The sequence below is a fragment of the Bombus affinis genome, chromosome 2 (genome assembly GCF_024516045.1).
Source record: "Bombus affinis isolate iyBomAffi1 chromosome 2, iyBomAffi1.2, whole genome shotgun sequence".
Taxonomy (NCBI): Eukaryota; Metazoa; Arthropoda; class Insecta; order Hymenoptera; family Apidae; genus Bombus; species Bombus affinis.
Genome location: NC_066345.1, coordinates 1113874 through 1136623, shown reverse-complemented (window position 1 = coordinate 1136623; position 22750 = coordinate 1113874). Strand labels below are relative to the sequence as shown.

The window sequence follows — 22750 nt, the reverse complement described above, 5'->3', positions numbered from 1 at the left end:
TATTACCTATTCGATATATGAAATATACTTTGAGGAATTTCAGACTGGTTTGTTGCCCATAGAGAGTTAAAGCATTTTACTCGTGCTTGTAAATTTTAAATTAAGCAAACCTAATAACTACCGAATGGTTTAGAAACGAGCACAAACTTTAACGAATTAAATTCTGAGACAAAATGACAGTATTTTAAAAGCTATTTATAAATTGAGAAAAACTTTAAGCTATTACAAATTTTACGCTTGTAAGAAACATGTACAGCGTATAAAAAAAAGACAGTCAGTAACCAATACCGATGCATACGCTATTACGAACGCACAATTGTAGGCAGAATTCACTGTAGTGATAGCAACAGCTTTATGCGAATATCTCAGAAATTAGGGTTGTCCGTGGATTAGCTTAAAAAGCTGTTCAAAATCATGCTTCGACAATATATTAAAAAAACTATTGAAATTATTCTACGGTGGTATATCAGAGACTAGCCTGTTATTCTTTCGTCTATTTATGTCTTCGGATTTTACATAAAAAATACACGATTTATTTATGATCCAATAAGAAAAATTGTTATTAACTAATACTAATAAAAATTGTTCTTATTGGAGTTTATCATGTAGCAAAGCGACTGATTTATGCCTTGACAATGTTCTTTCTTATGACAAATCCGTAGAGCGATTATAATTATCACTAATAAATAATTTTGACTTTGATCAATAGATTTGTTATCAATTTCTTTTTGTTTCTTTCGCCACGACTACGCTGCTGTACGTACGTAATTTATTTATTTTTACTAGCGCACATACCCTAAGGATAGTTTCACATGGGAAACAATATTAAGGTACGTATTACAATTAAGTTGACGCAATAACGTAACAGCACGATCGTATTATATACGTCGTGGTTACGTAGCTAGGGGCTGTGTATGCTATATATCTAAAAATGGCTGCAATAAAGTTTGGACCTCAGTTGAAAGAGTTACGAATTCTTTTATGTCAAACCTCGAAATCTAGTCAAGGTGTCAGGTAATAGCGAAATTAATTATGTAAAACGTACCATCTTTGTACTTTTTTTATTAATCTTTTTTAATCAATATACAATTTCAATCATAATTGATTATATTGCCCTCTAACCTGTTTATATTTTTAGAGACTTTATCAAACAACAATACGTGCCGCTTAAAAGAAGTAATCCACAATTTCCAGTTTTAATTAGGGAATGTTCTGACACGGAACCCGTTTTATATGCACGATATGGTAAATTCTACAATAATTATTTTATATTAATGTATGTGCGTAATGTTTAATCCTTGCATTACAAGGATATGTAGTTCTTAAAACCCAGTCTACCAGCAATAGGCCATGTTGTGCTTACTTCCTGTACAACATAATTTTGCCTAGCATATTAATATCGGACTAAGTGATATTTAAATCAAATCAAAATATATAAAATATATGTCACAATACACATTGATATTACATTTGCTATATATCATTCTATTCTGATGATGTATTTATTTCGCATTGTTTGCAAGTTATCGATCCTTTTGCTGTGCTTTCCACATGTATATCTTCTATACAAGCCGCAAATGATTTTACTCTTCCTTAGATTGTTATATATTTGTTTTTAATACTGTTTCATTGGAACATAATTAGCATCTTCCTATGCTGTTGCAATCTCCCTTGTTACGAGAAATTTGTTTTACCTTGCACCCTAAAATTTCCTCCATGGCGATAAAGCATGGGCTTAAGAATATCACATTCAACAATAATTAATCTTTTCAGAACTTGAACTAATCTGATATATTTAATTCTATATTTCCAAGTGCCTGTTTTCTTTAATAATAATACATTTTCTAAAATATTATATTCTAGAACTTGGGGTAGAACGTCGTGTGTCTCTACAAAATCTAAAATCTGAAGAAATATTGAAATGTATCCAAGAACTAGCAACCAGTAAACCAAAATAATATATCTGATATATTAGTATGTATGTATGTATTATAATTTATTTAAATATTCAATAAAATAGTTGTATAAATTATGTATTACTGCAATTGTAAATCAGAAGTATATCAATAGCTTGCAATAAATTATCATTCTTACTAATTTTTTAGATTTTTAAAAGATACATGTTTAACCAGTGCCGAAATAAAGATAAATGCAGATTTAATATCGTACAAATCGTAACTTGTTCTCATTTGTGATACTTGATCGTAACAGTATCTCCAATGAAGTTGTTCTCTTTTTTATGAATGTTAATGATCCATTTTTAAAATAACAGAATAAAACCATTCAATTCTTCCTTAGTTATAAGTATGTACTTTTGAAGTAATAAGTCTTTTATTAATAATTTTCGTTGATAAGAAGAAAAATGCTTTTAATATAGACAAAATCTTTGTTAATGATGTCTCTCATTCTTATTATATAAATTATATAAATTTAATATTTATATAAAAAATAAATTTTTATAATATATATGATAAATTTTTCAAAGATGGTATCACCCGAAAAGATATTAATGCCTTTGTATATTTTCCACTGAGATAGAATCTGGATCATAGATACGTATTCTTATCTTGTCCTATTTTATATTGTATTATATTAATTATAATTAAGTAGTGTCGCAAATAATTTATATAAAATTCATAATTTAATTATTTGAATTAAACGTATACAATATATAAAGAAAATATAATAATTAGGCACAACAGATATTTATGTAAATGCATATTTTTATAGAAAATAGATAAATAAATGGAACCTAGTCTTTTTATCATTAAAGGATCTTAAATAAGTATTTTTTATTTTGGATAAATTGTATATTGTATATGATCTGTGTATCATATATTTTTTGCATATAGTATTCTCTTTATATGCATATTCCAGAGCTTCGTACAATATACATGTATATACAATATTTTCATATGACAAGTTATTATTTTAGTGGTCGGATAAAGTATTAAAAATGTATAATTGAAAATAGTTTGTAATAAACTAGTTAAGTTAAAAAGTTATTAAATTTGTTTGCGTTATAATGGAAAAACTACTTCTTACGATATCAGCAAACCTTCCGGCACCTTGTCAAGTTTATGCCATCAGGTATATAAGGAATACATATTTTGCGAATAGGTGTCACTGACTTGTGCACTATATTTTAATAACGATCTATGCGCTTTCATGCATATATCTAGATATAATCATATCACAATAAATACAAATTACGATCATATTAAAATCAGATATACTACAAGCCTTTTCAATACTTTGAGGTCCTAATTAATAAATTTCAATACATGCTACTTCTCTACTATCAAATAGTTTTACTTATTCTGCTGCCGATAACACAAATAACAATTACTGATAAGCGAAATATAATATAAGTATGTTTAACACGTTGACGCCGGCGCGACCCATTGACGGGTCGCACGTGTCTGTCCCGAGGGGCGGTGATATATTTCACAAAATAGGTAGTAACCCAGCGTCGCCCCACGAGGCAGACAGTGAATTCGGGCGCCAGCGTCAACGTGTTAAACATGCTTATATTATATTTCGCTTATCAGTAATTGTTATCTGTGTCAAAAACCTCCTATGTAATCTATCCTATCCATTCTCTCGAATTCTGCATTAAATTAAAACAAGGAAGATCTAGTACGACGTAGGATAGATTTTCATGGAAAATTACAATTACTCATTTGATATACTTATAATTGGACCCGAGCGTAGTTATCTCCCCGTGTAAGGGTGCCGGTAATTGGTATTGTTTCTCAAATATTAATAGCTCGAAATACTATTGTAAATATTAGGAAACCAATATAATATACATTTAAAAAATATCACAAATATATTAGCATTTGTAAAATGACAGATATAATAATATTTCCGAGTACTAATATTTAGATACGATATCAAGCTAAGAACTACTTTAATCCAAGCTATCATAAGTACTACTCTTTCGGTAATCTAGACTTCTCTGACACACCCCTGCGGGAGCACCGTGGGACACCGTGAGACATCGTGGGACATCGCAAGAACATCGTGGTATAGGTGCGTTTTAGTTTTAATTGAGATTTCAAGATAAATATATCTTTTTTTTTTATACATGGGGAAATCCTCATGGACACCCCACCGCTCTTCTAGGAAGTGACGGGGTAGTGTAGGACTATATCGACTAAAACCCCATGGTGGTCCGCCTGACTCTCAACGGGGGTGCCCCGGGACCGAGATAAATATATCTAGACTAGGTCCGTTTTGTGAGCGCTTTTTCTACAAAGATGCATTGTTTAATTTAGAACGAAAAGTTGAAAGCTTTTTTATATAATCCTTTTAAATATTAAATTATTAAATAGAGCAACTGGTTTGCCAAAGCGTTTATAGTTTTAGTTAAAAAATTTTGCTCGAATATAACTTAAAGTTGTACTTTAGATTAGTATCTCTTTAATATCTACCTTTAGTCTAGCTTTGCTTACATACTTGTAAACTACTGGTTTTAGTTCTAAAATTTAGATTAAGTTAATTTTAAACACGATCGTTGGTCGGTGAGGGACAATGGGGAACTTATTTTTTGTCGAAAGTTTTAAAGGTTACCCTTAAGCCTGATTTTTAATTGTTGTTAATTTATACCTGCAAAGTTAGTTTTAAGCCTTAATTTCAGTACATTTGCTAAGATTGATGTCCTTGGCCGATATATGTATATCTATCCACAGATGCGAGATTTTTGTGATCTTTTTCCTCTCTGTATTTTTATCTCTTACCATTATCATCAATAAGTACTGTTTTCATTGGACGCAATTTGATTGTTTTGATTATCGATAATTCGTGTTACGAGTTCCTGAGTGAGATTACTGATCTATAGTCGATAATATACATATATGTATAATCAATAATCGATTTAAAAGTACAAAAACGAAAATAAAAAAAGTTTAAAAAATTCACATTTTCATAATTGAGATATATGAAATTACAATTTTATTTGAAACTAATTAAACGAATCATTTAACTATTATTCCACGGAATTTCGTAATTTTTATAACGCATAATGCTTTACGAAGTATTATAAAACCATAAAATTCTAAACTTAGGATTATAAGAAACTTATGCGAAAAATCGCGGCGTGGCCCCTGGATAACGAGAGGATACCGTGGGTAAATGCTAATAACTGAATAATTAGACACGAAATTCGCTGGAAAGCGGTGCGAGAATGTTATCAGGGATCCACTCTATATTCTTCGATTCTAAAAGATCGAAAAAAATAACGAAAAACGAAATTTGTTACACGAAAGCGTTATTTGAATGCCTAACACGATTGTGTTTTAAATAGAATTACGTAGATCACAATTATTGTAATTTTTTATTAGTTTATATGACAATATAAGTATAAATATTAATTTACCGATAGAAAATGTTACAGCAACGTTTTAATTATTACGCAGAGAGTAGTATACAGTTTTATGTATGTATATGTACATTAATCAATTACAATTGTTACATTTCAAAATACGCATTGTTTAGTATATTACATATATATATAATTGTAAATTAGTATGACAAAAGGTTAAAATACACAGGTAAAGAAAGGTGTAAAGAATTAACAGTAATGGCAGTAGTACAAAAACGTTTATATTTAATATTCATTATATTCATAATATTCCTTCAAATATATCCGGCGATAGTCACGTGAGAATATAAATGATTCGCAAGAAGTTAATAACAGTATTGAAGATTCTCTTCTTCTTCATTTTACCGTTTTATTTCTACAAATGCTTAACCAATTGTTGTAGCAAATTAGATTGCGTTATTAATGATATCTGTTCCTGTTCAGACTCCTCAAGTAGGAAATTATTACTGTGCTTATCGCATCTGTATCTTTAATCATACTACAAACAAACGACTTAATAAACGACCACGTATACAGGGTGTTTCGTTTATCCTGTCCACTTTAATATCTTTGTTACTCTTGCGGATACGAAACGGAGTGGCAGGGAAAAGTTGTTCGGTTTAGAACAGCAAATATCCTGATTTACGTCTTTTCTCTTTAACATTGCTCTTCTTCGAGTTTCCAAGGTCATTAAAGGTTTCTGTGAAATAATGACACATTTTTATCATCGTATTGTCATAGCTGATAAAAGATGGATTTCAAACGTGTAGACACGTTGATCTTGAAGGGATGTTGAGTAGAAAATTCAAGATAATTTAAAGGGAATTAACAAATTGAATAATTTCTTGTTTCTGCCCTAAATTTGTATTAATTTACAAGAAAAATTCGATATGATGTCCGTTAGTTGAAGGGGAGAAGCACGAATCGTAATATTTGTCGTCCTAAAGCGAACAACTTTTTCCTCGTATATTTTTTCGTATCTGCAAAGGTGACGAAGATATTGAAGAGGACAGGATAAACGAAACACCCTGTGCATGTATATACGTACATACTTTCATCTACATAGTTTAAAACCATCGAGTCATCGTATTATTATGTTTTTAAGGATTTAGCAACAATTTTCTTGAAATTTCATGAAAATCCAGTAGACTGTTAAAGTCATGAAAGTTAACAGTAGCAAAATATAAATATGTACATATAATATAATACAGTATACCATGGTACAGTATAGTATAGAAATTATTATAAGAAGACGATGTATTCTGTATACGTGATGCGAGGAACAGGAAAATGATGGGCGCAAATCTGTGAAATGCTAAGAAACATTTTTATGGTTAAAAAATTAGTTATTAAAAAATCGTTATTACGAATGCATTAATGAATAATTAAACAGGAAACATGCCCATTAATTATATGTATGTATGCATTCTTCTTGGTACATTTTCGATTAGCAGCACAAATATTTCATAAACTCATTTTCGGTATTACGCGTATGCTAATGACGTATCTCTTTATGTCATTATTTATAAATTATTGCCTACAATTTTCCTCCATATTCCTGAAAATGGAAAGATCGATGCTAAATTCCTGTAACTTTCTAACGACTGCTAGCTTACCAGAGATCTATTTCTTTATTTACTTATTTCGTACAAGAAATATTTTACCAACGACAACTTTGTTTCTTTTAATGTTAATAATACACACGAATTATGATTGAAGGTTTATCTATCTAGTTTTTTTTCTTTTGTTATTAAAGCTTAGAATAAGACCTATCTGTAGAATCTGTCCTATTAAACGCAAATATCCATTAAAAGTGTGATGACAGCGTGTGTACTTTAAGTAATTCTTTAATTTATGGACTTCTTCTTTGTGAATATGGATCTCTTCTAGTTTCTTTGTTGTGACAAAATCAACCAGACTAATGAAATTATATTATAAATTGATGCAATTTATAGAAATAATGCAATGCGTATGTACTTTATAAGTAATTCTTTAATTTATGGATTTCTTCTTTGTGAATATGGATCTCTTCTTGTTTCTTTGTTGTGACAAAATCAACCAGACTAATGAAATTATATTATAAATTGATGCAATTTATAGAAATAATGCAATGCGTATGTACTTTATAAGTAATTCTTTAATTTATGGATTTCTTCTTTGTGAATATGGATCTCTTCTTGTTTCTTTGTTGTGACAAAATCAACCAGACTAATGAAATTATATTATAAATTGATGCAATTTATAGAAAGAATGCCATACGTATGTACTTTATAAGTAATTCTTTAATTTATGGGTTTCTTCTTTGTGAATATGGATCTCTTCTTGTTTCTTTGTTGTGACAAAATCAACCAGACTAATGAAATTATATTATAAATTGATGCAATTTATAGAAATAATGCAATACGTATGTACTTTATAAGTAATTCTTTAATTTATGGATTTCTTCTTTGTGAATATGGATCTCTTCTTGTTTCTTTGTTGTGACAAAATCAACCAGACTAATGAAATTATATTATAAATTGATGCAATTTATAGAAATAATGCAATGCGTATGTACTTTATAAGTAATTCTTTAATTTATGGATTTCTTCTTTGTGAATATGGATCTCTTCTTGTTTCTTTGTTGTGACAAAATCAACCAGACTAATGAAATTATATTATAAATTGATGCAATTTATAGAAATAATGCAATGCGTATGTACTTTATAAGTAATTCTTTAATTTATGGATTTCTTCTTTGTGAATATGGATCTCTTCTTGTTTCTTTGTTGTGACAAAATCAACCAGACTAATGAAATTATATTATAAATTGATGCAATTTATAGAAAGAATGCGATACGTATGTACTTTATAAGTAATTCTTTAATTTATGGGTTTCTTCTTTGTGAATATGGATCTCTTCTTGTTTCTTTGTTGTGACAAAATCAACCAGACTAATGAAATTATATTATAAATTGATGCAATTTATAGAAAGAATGCCATACGTATGTACTTTATAAGTAATTCTCTAATTTATGGATTTCTTCTGTTGTGACAAAATCAACCAGATTAATGAAATTATATTATAAATTTACAAAGGCGATTATGTATTGAAGTATTAGTATCCTTCATACGTAAATTGGACAATGCGTGATAATCATATTCCACGTATATTCGGAACGATATAAATCGCAGTTGTAAAATTTTCTATTCGCTTTAGTGTTAACACATGAGAATGGACAGAGAATAGTTTATTACAGTACACTCAAGTATTATCATAATCGAGAAGAATAATACTGAAATAGTACGTATTTAATTAAAGATGATAGAACTACGTACTACGTTTTGAGAGAAATGGTACAATTCCAATGAAATGGTTTAATATCTTCAATATATTTTCAGATTATCAAGATGAAGAAAGAATTATCTGGCCGGAAGTTGAAGCAAACAACTTTTTGACACGAAAACAATATTCCACGCAACAAAACAACGAATTTGATAGCAGTAACGTTTTTTCCAATACTAAATTCGACATGCAGAGTTGGAAGGAAATGTTTACTGCTATATTGTACTAATATTGGACCTATATGTACATTGGCATGACATTTTGATAAAATTATTTACTGTACCAAGTATTTGTGGGAAAAGAAACATAACTTTGTTAGTATGTTTCTATACAATCAGTGAAGGAATACCTATTATTTTGTGAGAGATAAGTGCGTTATAGTTATAGTTTTAAGTCAAATTGTAAAGAAACATTAAAACGTGAATTTCAATATGACAAGTTATCGTAATTAATGTTATTGTAAATTACATAATATGATGGAAACATACAGTGAGAAAAATATGTTTTCACTTTTTGTTAATGAAATTGTTATATTTACTTCATATTGATTCACCTGTAAGCACATTAACTATAGTTAAAGGCTTATCGACTAACAACTCACGTTTTAAAAATAATGTACTCCTTTAATGATTGTTTAATAATTGTATATTCATAGATTTACGCTTACAAGATCTTCAACTCTCGGTAATAATGACCATATTTGTAGTAAAGGTTCCGTATCCAAAAGCTACTGATAAATGTTTATAGTTTCATAGTCACATATAGTTATTATATTATATATGTATAGAGCGTTAAAAGAATGTATTTTTTTATAATCTCCACCTAAATTGTACGCTATGAATAGGAGGAAATGTAATTTTTAAACAGTAACATGTAAATAATTTATTGATATTTACCAGAAATATATCTTAAACACAATAAAAGGAATGCATAATATTAGTATTATTTCAATTAATTACGTCGAATAAAAGTTTCACGTGTTAAAGGCTTCCGGTCAAATATAATAATGTTTCGAATACATTTCTACATTTCTTTTCGTAAATTTCTATTTATAACATGACAGTAAAGCTAGATATCGTATAGGAAACATACATTTTTGCGTTTTCTTCTTCTTTTCCATTATTTTACTTCGTACGAAATGCGACTAATTACATAATTCAATTTTATGACAGGGAAGAGGGAGTCTACAAATTTCTATATAGGATGACTCATTAAAGAAAATAATATCAAATTTGTAAGTATATATAATCCTAGAGGGTATCACATTAATTTACAACCGAAACTGTGATTCAATATTTGGCACGATGATTTGTTTGCTTTAATTTTTGTATAATAATGACACGAGTACTTTATGTAATTTTCAAAATTATTAGTGTTAATTAGTCCTTACTTTAGGATGGAGTTCCACATCACACAGTCTTTCGCACCTTATTCGTATTGGTCAAGCAGTTACCTATTCCTTTATTCTTAAATACATATACAATATTTACATGATCTTCATAAACATTCTTCCTTCACTTTTTCAAGGCAATGATTGTGGGAGATAAAACTATACGAAGAAATTTTCCTCTTCTGGTCTGTCATAAGATTTTGTGTACAGTAATCTTTATATAGAAATAAATCGAAAGTGAAAAATTATTATCTTGGAGACTTAAAGTATGATAATTTACGAAAATATGTTCAAATTGAAAAATGAAGATAAATTAATTTCTGAGTCGTCTTACATGCATAAAAGGTATTTGATTTTGCTAAATTTAAGTTAGAGGGCTAAACGAAAGTTGCTTTAATAATTTAATATAGACAATAAAAAAGAAATTTACAACCAGAAATTATTTATTGCGAAAAGAATTGAATGCAAAATGCAACATAAAGCTTATGTATATAGGATACTTTCTCGGTTAAAAAAAGATGATAAATAATTAATTTCATTATCAACAATATGGATGTACTTTCATTTAAAAATCCTGTACACGATAAAATCGTGAAATCGATGTGTATTTAGATTTGAAATGGAATATTTTCTCTACTCAATTTGAAATAAATCAAATTTTCTTCCTTTTCTTCTATCAAATTTGATACAGGTTCAAATATCATATTGTACATTATTTAGATGTTCCTAAAGCTATCATAAATTTCAGCATAAGTTTCGCTAGTATCATCGTTAATTTTGACATTGTTCCACTTTTAATACACGATAATTAATTTATTAGGTTTCCTATCAAAACACAAAAAGCAGTAACACTTATAGCATTTCAGCAAATACAGACCAATTTACGATACAAAGAGGATGTACCACATGTACAGAGGATTATGAAAAATCAATTTATTCTTTTCAAACATCTAGTACCGATTGTGAATCGTTGATTCATAAAAAATGAGTATACATAAATATTTGGCTGACATAAAAAGTACATGTAATCCTATCATGTAATATGTTTATGTAGTTTGTATTTTAAAGCACAGAAAATTAATGTTTCTCTGTTGGCCATTGCAGCGACCGCTTTTTTTATAACATTGTGGAAAAATGCACAATACATATTAACGGTCGACGTGTTGGAGTTACACCATACTTGACTACTACAAATAAAAATACCAGAAATTGCACCCTTAGATGATCACTCGAAGCAAATTCTTCAAACCAAAATAACTGGCGGATGTATAAATGAATAATCCAAAACTGTCAGTGAAATTGAAAATTTGTTGAAAAAGAATACAGCAAGTTATGCGATCAAAGTATCAAACCTTAGCTTTCTATTAGTTCAAGCCATCCATCAGGCAAGTGCTGAATTTCATCAGCGAAAAATGCTGTGTCCTCGGACCAGATCCGATCGTTGTGTCGTTTTTCTGTCTCATCCGCTAATTGAATGAGGCGTGTTGCATCTATCAGAACCGATGGTAATCCGAGAAAATAATGTCTAGTGAATAAGCTAGCTGCTTATCCCGAAAAGATGCAGCCGAGCCAAAATTCCTATTGGAAATCTCAAGGAACACGTTAAGACGGTAGTAAAAGGAAGCACCTACGGGATCGTCGCCGAAGAAGGCTTAGGATTCAACTGTTTTTAATTGCCAAAGGATTTAATTGTTTTTCTTCATTTCCATGACAAAAAGGCCAAATCATAGTATGCGGAGGAAAACTAAAAACGAGAAATTATAATGGCAACCAATAGGTGTAGGTCAGGTCATTACAACCTGGGCATCTCATAAGCCCGGACAGGTATAATAAACGACCCTAAGTGCCAGTGTGGTCATGAAAGTCAGGATTGATAGATCACGTATCGTGGCAATGCCATTTTTGTTACTATTTAATTAATTAACTATTTGGCGAACCGAGAACAGTCTTCATTAGAAAACTCCAGAAAGTGGATCACTGTCTCCCATTCTCATGTGACGTGGTATTACACAATCGCGCAATAGCGATTTGCAGGATCATACGCTCATCCTTGAAAAGCTGTAACATATCGATCTGATTATAATATATTAAATATTATCAATTTATTAATATTAAGATACGAATATTCCAAGCTCATATACGTAAACTACGTGTAACGTAAGTAACGCAAATGATCTCGGTGGGGACTAAATTTCTTGAATACGAAAAGCAAACATTTAGAGACCCATCCGAGACTCCTTATGATGTGTTTCGTCGCGGAAGCAGCGCGTGGCCTAGCGTCGTCATGCAGCAACTGCGCAGAACGTCGTCCTTTATCAGTGTCCTGACGATCGGATCTTCTATGATGAATGTAAATTCTATAAATGAATCTATTATGAATCTAAAGACACATTTTCTCGTGATGGAATTCATCACTTGCCTAAATAGGTGGCTTGAAGTTATAAGAGGCAGCGACAAATACTTTGATCGAACTACCTGCGGTATTTTTTCGATATACAGCTCTGTGAACTTTGAGCACTGTAGATTACTCATTTCATTGGATTATTCATTTGTACACCTATTATTAACTCTACTTTGCGTCCCTCGGCTCATCTTCGTCTCGATCCTGTATACTTCCAGCGTTAAAAAGTTTCCTCAGTTCAGAAGAAACACGAAACAATCGTTACTGATATGCAAATTCCTTCTTTGAATATTATGTTATAAATTTTCCTAAAACGTTGAAAGCGTTTGTATCCGTCGACATAGGGACGAGCCGTAAAGATCGGAGAACCGCAGTAGGGTTAATAATACGCCAGAGAAACTTAAACAAATACGCATATACTTATTACATGATCCGTATATTCTTTCTCCAAAGATAACTATCTTGCGAAGAATATCGGATCAGGTTGGCAAATTAAGTTAATATACATAACTATACGAAGTTTTAATTAGTCGTTGCATTCAGCATAGTTTACAAGATACATGTATATGCTGATGCTGATACAAAGCGCACAATTTGTCTTGTTTTGCTTATTCGATTGTACGGAATGATCAAGAGCTTCGTTATAACATTTCGCTTGTTAAAAGAATTATAAATGAGTCCATATGTCAATCAGATTTTATAGAAACTATATTTCTATGTTGTGGTTGTAATTTTAAGTTTCTCAAACTATTTAAAATACTTTATTTAGTACATAGATAGAATCGGATCTTAATAGGTAGCTACTTAATTAACAAAACAGTTTTAGATACGTGACAGATTTTTATAATGAGACGTCGAGAATCAATAAACGAATTAACTATATAAAATATGCGTGTTTCGTAAAATATTATCACTGTATGACTCCTTTGTATAATTGAGAGTTACAAAGGCTCTGCCCACTTTAACTCCGCTCCACTGCGTCCGCAGCGTGGCAGAAATTGCAATCGTCAGTTAACTTAGTATACTTGAGAAATCTGACTATTTAACATCACGTATTATCATCATAGCGTTATAGTAGAAACTATTCTTAATGCATCGGAATTATGAATGCATTATGAGCAAACAACGATAATATTCTTCTTTGAGTTATTGCTATGTTAATTACGATTCGACGAATGTTTAACCAACCTAACTAGCACAATGCGACCAGCTATACAAAAATTTGGAGATACATTTCATGTACTGTATCTGAACACAGGATCCAATAGTATAAAATATTTAAGCCCTTACGCTATACATAGCATATATGTATATCTGAATCAAAAGACGGCCAACACGTTTACGATTGTTAAATTTTAGATGATTCTGCCTTTTCAATTTTAGATGATCCGCGCAAAGTATTGCAAGTTATCTTCTCGAGGATTAATAGAAGGAAATATTTTATTGAACGTTTAATGATTCACCGAATACTTTCAGAGAACGAATGAGTTCTCCAAAGAGTGAAATGGACGTTCTTTTCCATTTCCTGTTCCTTCAATTTAAGAAAAGATTTCAGAGAACGGAATACTGCTGTACTATAGGACAGTATCGAAGCAGCTTTGTAGAAATTTACAACAATTTCTCAATATTACCTAAGTTGCTAAGTATAATACGTGCTATTGGACATACATACATATAGAAACTTTTATTGGTTTTAAAATGTATCGTTATATCGCTGTTTCATATCTTATGTTTCGCAATTTATGGGAAAATGAAATTTGTTATAGTCCTAGGAACATTTCTTATACTTCTAAATAACGCATCACTCATCGTCGGTGTATAAATTATAGAAAACACATAAAATGAGAAACAGATGATATGATATACGAACTTCTCTTATTTTCTATGCAATGAAGGACAGTTATAAGAATTGTAACAATAATAATTCACAAGTGTGGAAACAATTGTTGTTATAAATCTGATAAAACAGCATTTTAAACATTTATTAAAATCAAATTCCAATTAACCACTCTTTCATTCTTTTAATTATTTATAGGATGAAATTATTACAAATTAATACATATGAAAATGTCTATGTCATTTCATTAAAGAAAAGACTGAAGTTACAATTCTCCTACTCGTCCTACTATTCCTTTCTATATTTATATACAGTCCTTCACCTTGACTTTTACTACCTCAATGTCTAAAGTATAGTAGGTGAAAACGACATAACGAGGTCATAAAATAAAGCATCAGATAGGTTCGCCAGTTGATCTAGATGCAACTGGTGGATGTGTGTGCTACACACACGTTTTTAAAAATCAGTTTCTATCATCATTCGGTTCAACGTTTCATACGATGAGTCATAAAACTGGAATAGAAGTTATAAATAGAGAGACATGCTTTTTTTTTAGAGAGGAAGGAACAGTTTTAGAGTTGATATCGCCTGTCTATTGATCTAGACGCAACTAGTGGGTGTGTATGCTGCACGTATGTTTTTTAAAATCTATTTCTGATATCACTTAGTTCAACGTGTCGTACGATGAGTCATAAAACCGGAATAGAAATTACAAATAAGGAGACTACTTTTCTTTTTAGAGAGGAAGAAGTAATTCTACAGTTGATATCTACCCCCTGACTGATCATAAACGAAGCCCTAGGGTCCTTATGAGCCCAATACATTTCAAATTATCGATTATGGTTATCAAAACTGTAAAGTTTAACCACTGGCCGATTTTGTGATCTTACTGTATCGCTTTCAGTTATAGTAGGTAGCCTAACAGATGAGTTCACTGGCAGGTTGTGGTCAAATGCATACACACTCTTTCTCTTCTCTTCTCTCTTCTCTTCTTCCATTGTTTCTCTTATCACAGTCACGGTACTATTTTCTCTTTAGGATCATCTAACGACAGAGTTTCCTTCATCCGCTAATATTAAATTAGGTGAATTATTAAATAGAAAATGTGTGGCAACTATGTCTAACAATCCTCTGGAAAACAACTCAGAATATTTTGTACGGACCATCTCGTACGATGTACTTGGTTCTTATCTTTCATTGGAAATCGTTTGCTCTCATGCACCGGAATTATTGTAATCTATGAAGAACTATCATTTTAACGCCATAAGTTTGATCGAAATGTTACAAAATGTATTCCAAAAGTTTCCAAATTTAACTGTAGTAGTTTGGAAGTCCTTTTATTCAAACGGTATCACAATTTGCAATTAATATCGCTTCTAGATTTCCATAATCCTTTTTAATAAAACGCATAAATACTTCAGCCTTGGGCTCGTCAGTCTAGCTTAAAAGTCTTATAGCTATAGCTTTAAGAAAGATTTAAAAACAGTAGAAGCACTAAAAGTTCTGAATAACGCAGTGAAAGAGTATGGATTATGTATTAAAATATCATATTGTTTAAATTTGGATACTTTTCGAGTACACTTTATTCTTATTCAATCGTGTTTGAATTATCGAGGCGAATTATTGAGTCGTTCACAGGCCAAAATGGTTATACCTTCTCTTTAAAATTTTCGATATTTTAATGCCAAACTACTTGATCGTTGTTCATCAAGATTTTCAACTTTCTGTTCCGTCGAGTTAACCGATTTGGCAATAAACGGCTCATTTATTATTATATCACAGATTAGAACAATTCCGCGAGATGAGAGAGAAATAATTCTCGTTCGATCAGTTATTTGTAAGATTAAGAATCATCTTAATGTATATGTACATATGTACATATTCGTATAAAAATTATTTCGGGAAACAAGAAAATCAAGATCAAAGATATCTCTTGATACTCCGCTCTATGAAACAGTATTTTCATTGAAACTGAAAACACCAAGTTTGCGGGCCAGCCGCTGTTTGCTATGTTTAAATGCTATCACTAGTTTGGACTCGATACTTTCATATAATTGTTGTTCCTTCGCTAAATTATACGTAAAGACCAATCTTTCGACAACCGATCAAATTTTCAGACGTATTTTCATTGATTTATTTCCCGATCCTTCACCCTTTTTTTAAACGTCTCAACCAAATAATTTGCAGTTTCGAGAATTTACACACAAGTTGGACCAATGTGTGGTGCCGACACGTCCCGTTATTACGATCAATTAAAAGGTTTAATTCATATCCGACATTGATGTACCAAACGGACGGACTAGAATTATTGCATATGTTCATTGAAACTAACTGTTTTAGTTACAAGTGTGAGAAACGATTCAAACACGTACGCAATTAATATAATATTACAAGACATTGTAAGTTATATTTTGTTCTTTTATATCTCGATATGATTGTCATTCTCGCAAGTATCCTTTATATTTGTATTCTCTCTTTCATTATTATTACTATTTTCTGGAAATATACAGGGTGGTTGGTAACTGGTGGTACAAGCGGAAAGGGGGCGATTCTACGCGAAAAAAGAAGTCGAAAATATAGAATAAAAATTTTTCGTTTGAGGCTTTGTTTTCGAAAAAATCGACTTTGAATTTTCGCTCGGTACGCGACTCGCAACTTACGATTTCTTCATTGATCTAATATGGCTCCACGCCATAAAGTGCACGCGTACCGAGCGAAAATTCAAAGTCGATTTTCTCGAAAACAAAGCGTCAAACGAAAAATTTTTATTCTACATTTTCGACTTCTTTTTTCGCGTAGAATCACCCCCTTTCCGCTTGTACCACCAGTTACCAGCCACCCTGTATATCTTTTAAAGTATTGTTTACTCTACAAGCCTGGTTTACACCAAACCTAATCCATAATGTATAATATGTTTCCTTCCTTGTTATTTGAACAACAGTCAAACATCGTGTAAAACGAGTACGCTACTCTTTTCTAGCAACATTGATTTCCTGTAAACGATAACATTTCTTCTTTTAATTTTGCAAATAATCGATCTTAATTCAAGGAATAACAAGTGGTTCCTTTTCATGAACAACTATAATTTATTGTTCAGTTTAGTTAATTTAACTTATATCTGGAAATTATTAAAATTCGAGGAAACAAATTGGATATTTCTTACGAAGATCCTAATTTTTTAATTTTTAAACATTCTTTTACTTCGCCTTAGTACCTATGCATTTTTCTATTTTGTCTTTTAGCGTAGAGAGTTTGATGCTTTTCCTTCTTTCTCCATTCGTTCGCGTAAGAATTAGGATCGCAAAAGATACGAACGCTCCGTTTGGTACGTTTACACATATATAGAATGTCTCAGTTTTTCTGCAAAACGATGCGAGCATACGCTGCGAAGAGTCTATGAGTTCTAAACATAGCGTCACAAATAATTTTTTGAAAAGTTGTAACAAGATTACGAAGTAACAACGTTCCAGTTTCTCATTCGATAAAGTAGAAACAGATTCGCGGAATTTATGTTAGTTCTACTTGAAGTTATTGGACTACAAACATTTTTGCATTGCGAGTTTCTTGTTGGTTCTTTTTCAATTCAGTGAATACATTATGAACTTTTTCCGTAGCAGTTTTTGCGCGTATTGATTCTTGTCGCATAAATTTTATCTTTTAAATAAAAGCCCAACAGCGGAATAGCCTATCTTGGAACTCAAGAAATTAATTCATCCAGTGCTTACACTAATGTTCGTTTAACTATTACATTTAAAGGAAGCAATTACCAATTATCATTCTGTATATTTGTTGTAACTAGACTGTGGATTTGTATGCGATTTCATATGTTTATTTACATACCTAAGGCAATGAAACCTACATAAACATCTGTTTTACCCATAAAAGATAACAATTACTTCACTTTGAACATTTATTATATATTACCTGCATTTTATATATTTCTCCACTTTAAAGTTTCCCATAGAAGCATATAAATCCGCAATCTAGTTATCTTTTCAGTAAAGCATTTACTTATTTTCCTTATTTTCACTTGCGAAACACGCTAGCATCGTCTTCCCAAAAAGAACTAGAACATTCTGTATGTACAAATGTATGCATCTATACATTGAATATTTACAAGCATGGCATTGTTGTTTTAGAGCCGCAAACCATTTTTATCTATTCGAGAAGGAAAACGCACTGTTTAAACGTACTTGCGCTGTTATAAAAATACACTGCTTGAACGAGGAATAACAAAGAAAAAGAGAAAATAAAGGAGGAAAGTACAGCCGGGAAACTAGAAAAGTATGTAAAACGAACTTTAGGAACCAAATTACACGAATCAGTGGATTAAGTCCGTAAAACAGAATCAACGCAAAAGGAAAAGATACGGCATTTTAAAAGACAAAATACAAAAGTGAATCAGTGAATATATACATATACTACTAGTCACCGCATGTGTTCGCTGTTAGTCGAGATACTCTGACACATATTTGCCCTGTTTACCAAAAAATGAAGAAAGGATGTGTCAGAGTGTAATGTTGGCAGTTAATGAACGAATCGTACTGCATACTGGTCCACATTAATTAAGGGGCCAATATTTTTTAATTCATAGAGCAACTAGCACCGCTACTGTCTCTTGTCGATATAATTCGGCCACGTGACGGCAGCATATACGATACGACAGGCACCTGGCCTACCGATGGAGGGAACGTGTCGGCATGTAGCACAGGATCAATATGTTCAATGTGGCTCGAGCAACCGTTTTAACGATCAATTGGAGCAACAGAAGGTTATTGTACACCTGCGTGTTATATGGCTTTTACTCTCGTGGCCATGCCACAAGAATTTGCTGTGCGGTGAGCTCAGTCATGTTCACCGCGCCCCCACGACATCACGTCAATCGACTTTAATGCCTCGACACACCGTTCCTCGTAAACCGAGCAGGCATTATTCTGCTTTATTTGTCTCTTCTGCTCTCTGTTCTTTGTCCCTTTCTCTAGTTTCTACGCGCCCTATCCGAACTCATCGACTTTCCCTTCGTCAAGAACAGAAGAACGGTATTAATCTCGACGAAGAATCGGAAAAGTCCGAGGCAACGTCTTTTTCCGCCTTGTTCGCTCAAATCATAATTATGACAGACGCAAACCAAGTATCAAGGAACGTCCAGTAAACCGTGAAATACGAGAATGGCTTGCGAAAGGTTTGAGAAAATTGATGGGTAGACTGCGGACCTTTATGCATTTATGAGGTATTTGAAAATGTAAAATCGCTCAGAACGCACGTAATATGAAAAGATATGTAAGATATCCAAAGCATAGGGCTTTTTTATAATACTTTGTACGTAAACTGATATTCCTCCCAAGTTCTACATTTTTAATTGTATTCTGGAACACTTGAATTTGCACAAAAATCCGCAGTCTACTGATAAGTTGAACAACACTCTTTTCGCTGCAAATACACGCATTACTTTCGACAATTTGTTAATTTACGCATTTTATAGTCCTCGAACGAATCGTATTTTACAATTGATTTGCTTCTTCAAAGCAAGTTTTTTTATTTTTCTTCTTCCTCACACGCCGTTGTATTATAACGACGAAACGATGATGTATGAAAATGCCTTAAACTAAAATACAGCGCGCTACTTGTCATTGTTGCGAGTATAAATAGACTGTGGATTTTATGCAAATTTATATTTTCGTGGTAATAGAGAGTCAATAGAGATTCGTTTTATCTATTAAAAAATATAACGAGTACTCTACTTTGGGTATATGCATTCTGTGCATTTTTGCGTACTTATTCACAGAAATGTATAAAAATCCTCAGCCTAATTATAAAGTAGGCAAAAACATCAATTAAACATACATTGTTCGCAATATTTGAAAGCACGTAAACTCGCAAGAAATGTTCAATCCGATCAGCTCGAATAATCCCTTAACGTATAACAATAAGGATGAGCAATAATTGCAATTGCAATGTAAGAATCTAAGGTTTGATAATGTTTTTGGTTTGTCATAAAATTCGCCATAAGTTTCTACAGAAATAAAACGAATCAGCGATGGAACTTTGACACCGTTTTCTTCGCGTCATTTTGGCAATGAAATAGTTAGTTGAGGATATGCAACAAGTTGCCGCATTAAGCTGAGCTATATCGTCATTATAAACTAAATGATACGCTGCTGTGATTATTTAATAATGGCAATTATCACTGAAACTTTGGAACTTTGATCGTCCTTTAAACGTGATCCGTCGCTTGACGATTCGCTTGTCAATTTATAAAATGCAATATAAACGTTGGATGATAGAATGTCGAAATTTCAATTATAAACATTTATACGTGATCATGAGTGATGTATTTGCGCGAAATCACGAAGCTCGTCGAAGTACGCAGTCTTCGTAATTCTGTCAGCAATTGAGGAGTGAAAAAATATCTGTATCTTTAGTCGATTTGGTTCGGACGTCTGGATCTTGAATCCTGCACTTTCCACGTGGAACTGTGTCGATTTTTACGTCAAAGGTCTGTTAGTTCTCGAGATCTTCGACGACTTTTCCAGTTCGATCAACGCAACTGATCAGCATCTATTAGTATAAGATGCTAGACCGCCGTGGGGGCCCGAAATTGTCAATGCCACTTTGCTTTTTGTGCGAATATGTCCGCTCGAAGATTTTGAGCGAAACAGATTCCCAGAATCTGGAAATAACATAAAAATTTCATTAACATTTTATTAACGACAGTAAAATTATTCAATTGATACGTGACATCTAATAATGGACAATAATCTTGCAAATAATTTGTGCTTCCAGTGTTCTTATATAAAATGCCATTAGTAATAATAATAATAATAACAATTGTTACAAATAATTGAGAAATATGCTTCTGGATAAAAGTATAGTACTCGTGTACTGTCGCTAGATTCTCAGGGATGAATTTAGAATTACTCGACGAATGGTATAGAAACTACCTTGTAATATTCTTGTAATATCTTGTTTTTATATTTGAATTGTTCAGAAGCTATATTAGATCATTCAAGAAAAAATTACAAAGTAGAATTGTTTCCCAAATTTGCCTCAGAATTTTCTATTGTTTGACCTTATGGAAGTAAATCATTCTCTTCCTGAGAATTGAATAATAATTATGTATTTACTTATATAACGAAGTTCGGAGATTAATAAAAGGTGGAGTTGATCAATTTGGCTTCTGAGAGGCTTATTTGTCAACGAAAAATGTGAGAGAGGTAGAGAGTCGACGAAATATGGTTCATTTTTACAAATGAAATATAAAAATCAAATGATATTTATATCAAATATAATTTATATCAAATACACTTTTAATTTTGTTAAACTTGCCTATAGAAGACAAGGAGAATTGCAAGCAATTCTGCCTGATTTTCTTTTTGTCTTTCATACAATAAGTTTAACGAAATTCAAGTTAAAATATCTTTTGAACTAGTAATTTTTAGATACAAACACTTTAACAGCTTTTACAAAGGATAAAGAAGCATATAGACTGGTGTACACAATAATACGTAATTTCATTAAAAAGAAAATAACCTTCAAGTCTCTTAAAAAAAAAATTACTTGCAGAAAAAATTTCATCTGTCATTGCATCTGTCCCTCCAAGTGTAACTTTATCGTCTGGAGCTTTGTTATACGACCATTTAATAATAATATTTTGTTTCCTGTGTTATTTGTAAAGTTTCAGGAATTCTGAAATTCGATGAGAATCTAATGATAGTACACGTGTGCTATCTTATTACCAGCGAACGTGTGAATATTAATCTTTCGGCAGAAATTAACGTAGGTAATAAATTGCTTCCGTTGTTGGTTTCGTGCAACGTGTTTTTCATTTTCAAGCATTTCGATGCGTATACATGCCCAAATATGTATATGCGGTTAATACAAAGTATATTTGAATTGCAACGCCGATACGTTATAGCAAGTCCGATAAATTCATCACGTGTACGAACTATAAAGAACAACGAAGGAATCGATATTATCAGCGGATTTTTATGTAGTTCCTTATTTTCATGGATTTTTGCACTTTTAAGTTTATCATAAATACATAATAATCCGCAGTCTAGATACGAGAGTCGTCCAGAAAGTAAAGTCATATAAAACGACGCAATGTGTTTATAGAGGGCCACCTAGCTTCAATCATACGTTGACACAAATCATACCAAATTCCGTGTCTGAATAACTAATATTGTAGAAGTTTCGTTCGTTTAAAATGACGATATAAATTGAACATCCCATCGATAACGAAGTACTGTCTGTCGCACTTTTACGCTTTGTAGATGTAAGGACGTAAAACTGCGTTTACATTGGTCTAGTAACATTGCAGTGATCCAATCCAGCACTGGATCGTAACTAGAATAATGTAAACAGAGTTTTCGATGTAGTAGAGTGGCACCATTGCAGCAACTAATCCAGTCAAACGATTGCATGGAAAGTCT

At 31.7% G+C, this 22750-nt stretch overlaps 2 protein-coding genes across 9 annotated transcripts in view; one reads left to right on the top strand and one right to left on the bottom strand.

Annotated features, from left to right (window-relative positions):
• The first annotated feature begins 30 nt into the window (after positions 1 to 30).
• Positions 31 to 9560, top strand: LOC126923998 (NADH dehydrogenase [ubiquinone] 1 alpha subcomplex subunit 2). 6 transcript variants are annotated; one of them, XM_050738028.1, is made up of 5 exons: positions 792 to 830; positions 902 to 1014; positions 1139 to 1245; positions 1864 to 1978; positions 3956 to 4035. In XM_050738028.1, the coding sequence occupies exons 1-4, from the start codon at positions 813 to 815 to the stop codon at positions 1956 to 1958; spliced, it is 333 nt and encodes a 110-aa protein (XP_050593985.1). In that variant the 5' UTR covers positions 792 to 812; the 3' UTR covers positions 1959 to 1978; positions 3956 to 4035. The 6 variants fall into 6 exon arrangements, with proteins under 6 accessions (XP_050593948.1, XP_050593985.1, XP_050593996.1 ...); XM_050738039.1 differs by having other exon boundaries at positions 1864 to 1982; XM_050738017.1 differs by lacking the exon at positions 3956 to 4035 and adding an exon at positions 2106 to 3290.
• A 1438-nt stretch (positions 9561 to 10998) lies between these two features.
• LOC126923950 (tetraspanin-5) overlaps positions 10999 to 22750 on the bottom strand; it is a 128669-nt gene continuing 116917 nt past the window's right edge. For all 3 annotated transcript variants that reach the window (XM_050737907.1, XM_050737925.1, XM_050737916.1), the window contains one exon: positions 10999 to 20988. In XM_050737907.1, the coding sequence (XP_050593864.1) occupies positions 20920 to 20988 (69 nt within the window). In that variant the 3' untranslated portion in view covers positions 10999 to 20919. The remainder of the gene's footprint in view (positions 20989 to 22750) is intronic.